At 31.9% G+C, this 12,340-nt stretch overlaps 1 protein-coding gene across 16 annotated transcripts in view; it reads right to left on the reverse strand.

Moving 5' to 3' along the window:
• Nucleotides 1–11,474, reverse strand: part of LOC139525574 (septin-7-like) — a 55,795-nt gene extending 44,321 nt beyond the window's left edge. For 6 of the 16 annotated variants that reach the window (XM_071321045.1, XM_071321041.1, XM_071321047.1 and 3 more), the window contains exon 1: nucleotides 5,841–6,973. In XM_071321045.1, the coding sequence (XP_071177146.1) occupies nucleotides 5,841–6,170 (330 nt within the window). In that variant the 5' untranslated portion in view covers nucleotides 6,171–6,973. Of the gene's footprint in view, nucleotides 1–5,840; nucleotides 6,978–11,007 lie in introns of those variants that run through there. The other 10 variants (XM_071321055.1, XM_071321052.1, XM_071321056.1 and 7 more) reach the window with 2 other exon arrangements.
• Nucleotides 11,475–12,340: the final 866 nt, after the last annotated feature.

Raw genomic sequence — 12,340 nt, forward strand, 5'->3', positions numbered from 1 at the left:
GTCATAGTAATTTCCAAACTCAACCTATAATGAGACAAATCTATAACCTTTTTTTTTCCATTTCACAGAAAACTTTTCCTCTTTTTTTTTCAAATAAAAAAACATGATATATGCATGTTTTTCCAGGAGGTCCCTTTGTTCAGTATATCATACTTGGGTTTAGTTGTGTGTCTCAGCTATCAAGTCGTCAATTTTCAGCAGGGGTAACCATCTTAATTTCAGACCCACTCTCAAATCACTCTTTTTTTTTAAAGAAGTATTTTTCACTTATTCATAAATTTATCTTTAACCCTACTTGATTCGCATAAGGATTTTTTTTATTGAAAAATTGAAAAAAACATCAGGTTTAAAGTATTAATGCATTGTGAAAACGAATATTTCATCAATGAAATTCAAGTCAGATATTCTCATGAACATCCTTTTCATATTGGATACAAACTTTTTAAAGTCTGATGCAGACATTTTGTAGTCAAAGCATTATAACTGAGGTACTACACAGGCGTCAAAAGGCGTCATTATGGAGTAAAGGGGGTGGCGTCAAAAAGCGTCAATATGGAGGAAAAGGCTAACAAGCTAAATAATATATATCTCACAAGGAATCGCTTGTAATCTTTGTTACAGCTATAAGTTGGTATGAGGGTGATAGTTTGACTGGTGGTATCACATTAACACCCATGATATCATGGTGCATGAAAAAGGATAGATTTCAATAATTTAAGAGAGGGTTCTTACAGCAATATGATCTTATTTTACGGTAAAGAATGATACTTGCAAGATATACAATTACATTTAATGATATCTTGGTGTATGTATGTATAATTATTTATAAACTTTATACCTTTTTATCTCATCAAAAATATTGTAGTCATTCAGATGACATAAATGTAAAAGGTAATTTCTAACTGATCTAATTAAACCTGAAATGTAGTTCTTAAGTATTATGGAGATTATCAATGTACTGGTAGATGATATTCATGAAATGTAGATAAGGTAGAAATGCATGGATTGCATTTTCACTCCAATATGCAAAAAAGATTATCAGATTGGAAATATTGGGAAACTATTTTTCATCTTTCTGGAGATTTCCCATTTAGAAATTTTGCTGATAAAGTTCCAAAGTCCAGAAAATTTGGTACAATGTATAAAATTCCCTAGAAATTATGTAATTTTTTTTATAAGTTTTTAAGTCAGAAAAAAATAATTCTCACGCAATCTGTAATAGCAGGTGCACAACTTAATCATGTGTGTATCTTTGAAAAGTGTAAGATTTGATTACACAATTTATTTAAGGTATCTATTTAAACCATCCTCTCCAACATCACCATTCAGCTTAGTCCAACATGGTCAAGAATAGTACATTGCTAACTTTATTTAAATTAATTATCTATTGAAACATTACCCTTTGTTTTGGTCAAAGGGCAGTAACTCTGTTAATTAAAAAATATCTGATGAGAGGTTCTTTTTATATGTAGCAATTTGCCATGGGAATTCCTATTACAGCTGAAATTGCCACTTATTAGTACTATGAAGTTTTGTTAAAACATAATACCTAAAAATTGAAAGATCACATTTTACACAACTGTTTTTTTGCAGAGGACAAAGCTAATAGGGTTGTGCAGCATATTTTCAACAATTAGAGGCCTCCAACATCTATGAGTTTTGACCTACCTGGTAAATTAAAATTATGTACTATCCATCCCGCCAATACTCAATCTGAGAATTAAATTTGACCACTATCCAACTGCATTCTCTCATGAATGTTGTGTCTATATGAGATGAAAGATAGAGATGTATGTGAACCAGTAGGTGGACAAGAACATAATATCTATGATCTCCCCAAAAGAGACATATTTTGTAAATCTGATGTACTTACAAAGTGTAACCCCTACATAGCACTGTAGTTGCTTTTGGGACAGGTGGGTAAGGAATATATGATAATGTATGCTACATATAATGTTATTTTGAAATACAAATAGAAAACAATTAGAAATGAGAAAACTAACCTTATTTATGTTCAAAAAATTAATGAAAAACAAATATGTAACACATAAACAAACGACAACCACTCAATTACAGGCTCCTGACTTGGGAGTCAGGACAGGCACATACATACAGAATGTGATGGGGTTAAAAATCTTAGCGGGATCCCAACCCTCCCCCTAACCTGGGACAGTGGTACTGTATTACAATACAACATAAGAATATTCTGCACCTGAATAAATTTTGATTATAGATCTATTTAAACCATAATGATCCATTGTCCCTGCATTTGTTTTGACAAATATTACATTATATGTTCTCATTAGGGTCTGGTAAAATTCTAATAATGAATTTTTGTTGAAGGACCATTCATATCCTATAAAAATATTTCTTCCTCTATAAAAGCTATGAAATTTATTGACAACTGCTTATCTAAAGAGCAATGTGTGACTCATCTGACATATATAACCAAGCAACAGTTAAAAGACTGGATGAAAATATCTGCACTGAAAGACATAAAATGTTAATTAAATTGAAGAGATTGTCTACAAGATAATAGCATCTATGAGTAGGTCTAACAAAATGTGTAACCTTTCTACTCATTTAAGTCCATGTTTAGCTATGGACACCAACAATATTTTTTCAAATAGAAAACAAAACAAAACTAGAAGTAATACAATTAAAGATCACAAAATGATGTCTTTTCCCTTTGCAAAGTTCATGACTTGCTTAAGGTAACCCCTAATATGATTTTTCCTGATACAAAAAAGTTAAAAAAGAATGTTTCCATGGGGCACAGGATTCCACTGCTTGTAAATATTCACCAAATTCACCATTTTTCCATTTATAAAGGGACAACAACTCCAAAATAATGATGAGAATGAATCGCCACCCACCATTCAAACATATTGGTGTTAGGTGCTAATAAGTCTCAAGTATAAAATTGATAACATTTGGTTGAGGCAAGGGTAATACTGAATCTACTGTCACCTAGTAGCGCCAGCGAGGATAAACCAATACAATAGCTTTATACAGTTAAAATTGTGGGCAAAAAAATCAGCTGTTGCCACTTGATATAAAAGTGAGGCAAAGAATGAACAAACGAACAGACTCACTATTAGTCTATATCATATTGGCTTTAGAAAGGCGGGGTATAACAATTTGTGTCCATAAAACTCTTCTTTTGATATCATATTTCTGTGTTAGTTAATCACAAAATCAAAGTCAATACCCTAATTTGAGACCTTCTTTTGTTTATATTCAAGATATTTACTTCATTACAACTTGATGATATTCTATTTCTACAAATTTTTTTTGTACATATCAAATGAAAAAATAGTTTGAAATTTGTTAATTTTAAAATTAAGTGTGCATCAAACTTTTGGCCTAATCCAACATGAATTCTGGAAAAGAAGAAGACATGTGTTATTGCATCATGTTGATGAGTAAATTTGTTTTTTTACATATTATGTAGAGCAAGGAATGTAAGAGTTTACCTGAGGTTGTAAAACAAAGAGTGAAATGAATGATAACTCTGGTGAAGTGATTATCAGTAATATGCATATTAAGGAAAATAATACACCAGACTTAAAGATTGTTATAGGTCAGTGAAGATTGGGCTAGACTTTCAGGTATTGTCTCTTGTCTGCAAAATACAACTCCCATGCAAACAAATCAAAAGTTTTTATTCAATAAATTCCTAATCTGTTACGCAATTCCTTACTTTATCCTTGTTTTAATGTTTAGGCCAGTATTCAAACAGTCAATCGAAAGTCATACTATATTTAGACTTTCATAACAACAATTCCCTCTTTTATCCTCTTTTCAATCAACAATATTTCATATTGAATACTAACAGTACTTGGGCCAGTATTCAAATAGTCGATAGAAAGTAATACTATATTATACGATATTTAGACTCTTATAAGGACAATAACATAAAGAGACAGTGCATAGCAAACATGTGCATAAGGACATCAAAGTGTGTGTTAAACTGAAATTTTGGAGTAAGTCTAGGGACGAAGGGGTTTATACATGATGATAGGAAACTGTCACTACCAAACTGGTTTACAACCACAAATCATGAAGTCTGGGGACGAAGAGGTTTATAAAAAGTACACAATGATGGGAACTGTTACTCCTAAACTGGTTTCCAACCACACATCATACCTCAATAGTTAGCTCATACTGTTGTCTTTCTTTAGTCATTTGTAGTTCCAGAAGATGAGAAGCATCATTTGTTTGTACGTAATTAAACGACTTTTGTAAAACCTGACAATGAAGTAGATTTTGGTAATATTTTGGCATCTACAATCATTTCAATATAACAGGGATAAGAGATACTAAAATGAGGGATGGAGAGAGAGGGAGAGGGAGAGAATGTTGGAAGGATGGCAAAGGTGTCAATGATTGGTAGAAATTTTTAGTGTTTTTTTTTTTTTTTTTGTGGCCTTATTTTACTTCTAGGTCATTTGTGGTTATAGTTAAGTTAAGGGATTTTCTAGGTCAGGTTTAGGGATAGGATTAGGGTAAAGTTTAGTTAGGTTAAGGGATTTTTTAGGTTAGGTTTAGGGATAGGATTCGGGTAAAGTTTAGTTAGGTTAAGGGATTTTCTAGGTCAGGTTTAGGGATAGGATTAGGGTAAAGTTTAGTTAGGTTAAGGGATTTTTTAGGTTAGGTTTAGGGATAGGATTCGGGTAAAGTTTAGTTAGGTTAAGGGATTTTCTAGGTCAGGTTTAGGGATAGGATTAGGGTAAAGTTTAGGATGAAGGATAGTTCACCTGGTAGTAAAGCTCTGCATGTATATGGGTAAGGACTCCTAAAGAAAAAAGAAGACCTAAGTTCTTCAGTACAAGGTTTTGCAGATAAAGAAGTTTCCTTAGATACTTTAATTTGTATTAGTGCTGAAATTCTGCAAATATAGAAAGTTTATATTTAGTTGAACACTTGAATGAATGGTGCACATGTGAAGTCCATGGTCATGATAGTGGCCAAATCCATCATAGATTAACTTACAACTGTCTAAAGGTAGAAAAGATTAACTTGATTAATCATGATTTAAGATTTAACAGAAAGGAAGAATTCAATCAAGACCCATGCATGTTGCTGTATTGGAATACATGAGAGAAGAAGGTCAAAGATTTGTATATCAGTTACACCTTTCGATAACAGTAGCCCTTATAATTGACCATTAACAATAATCTTAAACCAATAAACACTTATCTGATGTCTATAAACACTGAGGCTACTTGGTAATTGGTTTTGTATACTGACCACTGAGATAAGTAAACAAAGTTGGGTATATATCTTCCCTCAAGATCTAGAAAACATCTTGCACACAGTTAAGATCAAATTATTTACACCTAGATCGTGTGTATCATGATTTTTTTTAAGCAAAGTTAATATTATTAGCGAACACTTATAAAATTGCATTCTTAAATGACATAAAAGGTATGAGTCACCTTTCAATTGCCCTACAACATGTGGTTTAGGGATAGTAACAAAGGAATGCATTTAAATGGGATTAAATCTACATTGTATTAATACTCTAATTTTCTTTAGACAATATAGTATTTGTAAACCTTTGCAGCCAAAAAAACAAAACAAAACAAGAAAACATTATTAAAATACAATGAATTCACAGTGAAATTAAAATGCACACGGAGGTATATAATTAAAATAACTGCAGGTAAAACTGGCTCTTTTCAGAAAATATGAAGAAGAGAAAAGAAACACATGTGCACATTCAAATAGAAATAAGTCTGAAGATACATATGTACTTCATACCCTGGTACCCACCCTTTGCCTGAATGTATATGAGAACATGCACAGTTAAAGACAAGACAAACGAATATACATACAGCTGGTGGACTTACTGCCGGCTTTGGTGGCAAGTCCTTGACTGAGTCCGGAGTGGAGGCCTTAACCCCTACACCAGTCATGGACCCCACACTACTAGCAGGAGAAGGAGTCTCAGATTTATCCCCATTTGTCTCATGACTATGTGGTAGTGTTGCTGCTCTTTCTACTATTGGACTTGAACATACAACTTTCGGTTTATCAACATCATCCTTGCGAAAACTTGATTTTAGAAGTCTAGTCCTCTCCGCCACTGAAGGAGGTTTCTCTGGAAGGGGTGGAGCTGGTCCTCTACCTGTGCCTGATTGTGTCATAGGTGTACTGGCAGCCATGTTGTTTGTCAGAAGTTCATCAAAGTGGAAATTAATTACTTCAACACACTAGCAATACTCAATCCAGATGTTGAAAATAGATCACAAACAATAATCAAGGAAATCCTAAATTAAAACACACAAACTGTTGTGAAGTCTAATTAACGCCTAGCACATGTAAAAGTCATTAAAATTTAGACAGAGGCACCTTATACACTGCCAAAATATTCCTCCTCCTAAAAGTTTGAGGTGAAATTTAATCTCCTGGTGAGTGCAGATAAATCTACATCATACACACATACGACTGATTGATAACAAACAGACTTTCTCTACATACACAGGATGTGTATCCCTCAAACAGAAGTTATTTCCTCTGGCACAGTGTAAACATGAGACAAACATCAGATATCCATACAACTATTGATCAACATAAAAAATGGATCTTGACTTTTTAAATCTTTAAAAAATCTTCAACTTTATTTCATACGGTTAAATCCTGACAATGGATATTATTTGTGACAATATGTACGGTAAAGAAACAATTACTGGTATTTATAAAGAGCACAGATTTTAATCATTGTTGTGTTCCGACGGTCTGATTGTTGTCCAAATTGGGCGGAGATGATTGTACTAACTTTAGAAAGGATCAATAATTTTGATCCACACTTGGTGAGCTGATAATTAACATTTAAATACAACAATTAATTTGTCCTTGCACCATTGATCCAATGCTAATCTTGTCTGATCAGCCAAAAAAACATTTATACAAGACTTTTATGTATTTTGTGAGTTTATACCCACACTTGTGATAAAACTTAGGACCTAAATAAATATGGAATATTTTGTTGGATTTATATTTACAGACAAACAGCTGTTTCTTTGTGTTATATCCAGGTGTTTATAACCACCCGATCTGCTTTTAATATCGACAAACAAAAAATCAAATTTTTATTTATTCATATTCAAACAATTATTCATTGAAGTATTTAAGTCTTATATAATCTACTTTTTACCAAGTAAAAATACAAGATGGATACAGCTACAACTAAAAGACTCTTTCTACCAGAATAACACTGCATTAAGTTAAATTCAAGAAAGTCCTTATTTTAAACATAAATTTCTTTTTTATTGAATTTAATACAACTGTTGTGACTGATGTAAGGATGACAGATGTTAACATCACAGTAGTAGAATTCACATTTTCTCTACTTTCAACCATAATCACACACACAAATTAAACACACAACTACATTTCACAACTAATTGATTGGTTCTATTTTTACCCCCTTTTTCTAACTTTAAAGACTTAAAGATCTTTTTTCTATCGTTAATTTTTCAATAACATTTGAATATACATGTATAACAATCACAATAATAGTATTTAAACCCAGACCTTTACGGTTTACAAACTTCATACTTATATCCATTGAACCATGAAATTGAGGTCACTACACCCGTTTAACTGATCTGAGATAGTTTATATCTTGATTTGTTCTTTGCTGGTTACAACTTCATCACAGATTAATCTTGGATCAATATGTTTAAAATAACTACAACTCCTTCCCATTAAAACTACCAACAACTTGAAGTTTGACAGATGACAATAAGCACTACATACCGACTCAAATAGGACCAGTGGCGGATCCAGAAGAGGGTTGTAAACTTGCTTTTTTTGGACGATAAATGCATTTGAATGGGGACATTTAGTTGGAACCCACTTTTGAAAATGGCTGGATCCACCCCCAAGGACCTACAAATAATTTGAACCTTTCCTGATTTTATGTGAGAGTTCCAGATTTTATGTGACAGCAGTAAATTTTGAAAATTTGGGATTCAAATCATGTCCAATTCTAAGAAGATAGAATCTGTTCTATTTTAAAAGACAGAACAACACCTTGAATGATTACAAAAACTTTATATTCGTGATTGTAAGGAAGAAAATATGTGCTTCCTGTTTTTGAATTTTCATTCACTAATTGCTATTACATGTGTATTAGATACACTTGTAAGGATGTTAGGCCCATTGGGTGAACTTAATTTACAACATAACATTATAATTATAGCAAAATGATAGATTCAGTAGGTCTTTCAGCAATTTGACCTTATTTTATGGTAAAGCATGGTAAATGTAGAATATCCATTTACATTAAAGGAGTAAATACATATAAACTATCTTAGATATAAGAAGATGTGGTATGAGTGCCAATGAGGCGTCACATTTTGTAAAAGTAAACCAGTATAGGTCAAAGTATCGTCTCCAACATGGAGTCTTGACATTCTTGCATTTTGCAATCATTTACTCACTTTCATATATTTATTATAATTGAGCCTACTGTACATTTTTTTCAAAATTAAAAATCTGTCAAACTTTATTTATTGTCATCATATCCTGCAATGTCTCCAGACTTGACAGATTTGACAGTTATTTAGTGGGCTGATGGAATGCATGTCAACTAAGATATATTTCCTAATGACAATCTGAAGATGTGGTATTAGTTACATGTAATGAAAGGTATAAATGAGCTTAATTCCACTTCAGTAATTATACATGCGTCTCATTCTGTCAGCATAATTTTTTTTATCCGCTTACAGAAATACTTAACATAATTGTTAGTATATTATATTGTAAACTACAGGTAGGTCTACCGGTATTTACATTTAAATTACTTATTGTTAAAGGTGTGCTTTCACTCAGCGGTGTTTATTTTCAATTTGGAATTATAGGTAATGAAGACACCTTTTAAACAAAATCTCCATTAGATGCTTCACCTCACCATTGAAGAAAAGGGGACAAAGTACGGGTCAAGTTATGTCTGTTGTCCTTCTAATAATAGGTTCAGATTATTCAGTAAATAGTATAAAATCTCTGTAAATTATAATTTCAGGCATGAATGAAATATAAATATGTGGAAAATATGATTGTAACAGCAACCAATCAACCAAAAAATTACATTTCTTTGATGCAGACTTAATATCATAACTGTCATTTACATCTATGCCTTCCTGATTTATTTTTTATAAACTTATCAAAAGGAATGAAGTAGCTTCAAAGTGTTGAATATTGCTTTTTTATAAGTCATACTTCCTGAAGTTATAAAAACTGTCTTTTCTAAAGTTTATGATAACATCCTTATTTCCATCATGTTTATAGTGCACACTTAGAACTACGCTTTCTGAGAGGATATCCAGGAGCAAAATAAATAGTTCATATCGTGTAAATTAAAAAATATTGGAAATTTCACTTTTTGTTTAGTCCTTTTTGAAAAATTCTGGGTCTACCTTGTTACACCTACAATGTACATGTACATGTAGAAAAAGCTTCACAGATGTCTACTCCTTCAGTTATCATTATGACCGACGCAGGGGTTGTTTTTTTAATTCTGGGTCTACCTTGTTACACCTTCAATGTACATGTAGAAAAAGCTTCACAGATGTCTACTCTTTCAGTTATCATTATGACTGATGCAGGGGTTGTTCTTACTATTTTAATTGCCATCATGCATCGATTAACAACTTTAATTCTGTGCACACGATTCTGGAATACTTGAAGATAAGTAGTCAAAACTCTAGATAAGAAGTAAACATCCACAGAACAAGCAATATGCTGTAACAGATGTCTATACAGATTTTGATTATGAAACATGAGGCTTCTAAAACAGACAGATTTTACTGACAAGCTTAGACAAAGATAGATCTTAAACAGCTGCCTTTTTCAGGGTGGAGCTCAAATTTATTAAACTTTTACTTCTGAATATACCTCACTATGTGTGTAGAATTCATATCTAGATTTTTGAAGAATGTGCAAGCCTTCAGTGTTTTAACAAAGTGAACAAACGCCCAAGAAAACCTTCCAAAAATAGCCGAACATACATGTAAATAGGCCTAGGTATCATTACATACCATAACTATTATTTTTCCAGTGAAACTCACAATTATGTTCTTTTAAAAGAATGAGACCAACAGCCTTAAAACTGGCAGAAAACAAGTCTACCAAGGCCCTTAAATGTAATGCACAGTTAACAAGCTGTCCCACATTTCTGACCCAAGGTGCTTTAATCACAAGTATCTCAATTTCTTTGTTCCCAAATTTACCCTGGTGCTAACCAAAAAATCATGGGGGAAATTCTGACTGGTCCAATCAGTAATTAACAACTCTGCTAATATCAAGCTATAGATTAAATTTTGTGAAAAATTCAGGGTTTTTTTGCATACATTTTTGTACTACAACAATACATGTATTCTCATAATGACAAGTTTCTGGTGATCTGTGAGAATGCCTTCACATCTTTGTGCTCCTTTATGAAAAATGCCTGCAGTGCAGGGTCTGTGAAAGACACCAAAAATGGCAATAAAGATCTCTATTACTCTAAATAATCTGTCTTATAAATCCTATAATACATGTACTTTAAGTTTGACCATAGGTCTATAACTGGTTCCTAGTAAAGGACTTTAAATATGACATCAAAATCATATATTTGTTAATTAACAGCTAATTACACAATCATAGTTTTTAAGTACTATTGCACACTCTGATCATAACCAAAGAAAAATAATAACCGAAGGAAGCACGAAACAAAGCCAATGAACAAAAACAAAGCATTAATGCAAAACAAGTGATCACCTCATAACCGTAATTAATTGCTAACTATTAACATAAAATTCTGACATTTCTGAAAAGATTTGGCAAAAAAATATCTGGCAACAGAATATCTGATAGTTTTATCAGAAACATTGAACGCTGCATCAGTTTAATAGATGTAACATGATTTACTGTGAAAATGACTAATAAGAAAAATATGAAATTGATACAATTTTATCTAATTAACATTGTTATATGTAATTATCAATGTATACTAACCTCTGGTTCGGAAATCTGCAGATTTTCTATAACCTGCGACATTTCTATTACTCCTAAACACTATAATCTCTTACACACAAAGCAGCAGTATATAACAGCGTTTTTATCTCGAAGGAAATCTACACCCTCAAATTTTAATTTACATCAAACAGTCTAAAAACAGTAAGCACATTCATCAGTCAGGAAGCATTTATTTCGGCAATAATTCACATCCAGCTATTTACTTCCAGTGTGTATTCGAAGGGAATCTCGACTCCTTGTAGAGTCCAGGTGATAAAAAATTACTACCTATTTACAATAGTGACATAAAACATAAATAAAATGCTATCTATCTGGTGTCGCAGAACAATAGGACGTCACCTAACCAGACATGTATAGTGTTATTTATTTCAATGAACACTTATTTTATTGCTACCCATGCTAGTCAATTATATAACTAAAATAACCTATTAGATTCTTTACTGATCAAAGAGCTGTCTAAAAAGTTTAAATATTTATTTAAAAATTTAAAGTCCATAATCACTGAGATGTATATAACCATTAAAATTTAAATCTACATGGAAAATGATGGGTTTCATTATCTAATGCACCAAAAAACTCACTAAAAACTAACTTTCTATGTTTCTTTGTATCTTTTAAAATGTGCAAACTAATTTATGTTCTGTGACTGAACTTTTTACATTCTAAATTTTCAAATTCTAAGTATGGTTTTCCATTAAATTGCTACTTGTCATCATTTCAGTGAATCTGAGAAGGTTGTTATTGTAATCAGATAAATTGACAACTTTTTTCAAAATAATATAATTTGAAGCTCAAAGTAAACAAAAGTCCTGATATCTTTCACAGATTCTTGATATCCTACTAGTCGGACTTGCTTTTAGTAAATCTATGTTTAAGTCACCAAGCAATATTACATTTTTATCAGTATCTATTACATTATCTAATAAATTTTCAAAATGGTCTAGTGATGTGACTGGTGCAAAAGTCCTGTATCACTGGTCATTCTTTCATGGGTCATTAAACTTATTACAGTATATGAATGTCAAGAGAGAAGGTTTAAGATATCATTTTCAGGTTAATTTCTTGAATGATTGTGTACTACATCTACCCTGGGTTTCAAATCTTTTATTATTATCAACATATTTTGTTCTGATAGCTTTAATAAAACTAAGCCAGCACTGTGCCAAAAGTTTCACATTTTTTCCCCATGTAGACTTATTTTTATTTTGTGTATATTCACTTTATGAATCAAGAAATGTACTTAAAACATTTTTGTATGTCATCCAAAATCTTTCACCCCAGGCTTTTTATTTTTTATGGATCATAACATGTT

The sequence above is a fragment of the Mytilus edulis genome, chromosome 5 (genome assembly GCF_963676685.1).
Source record: "Mytilus edulis chromosome 5, xbMytEdul2.2, whole genome shotgun sequence".
Lineage (NCBI taxonomy): Eukaryota > Metazoa > Mollusca > Bivalvia > Mytilida > Mytilidae > Mytilus > Mytilus edulis.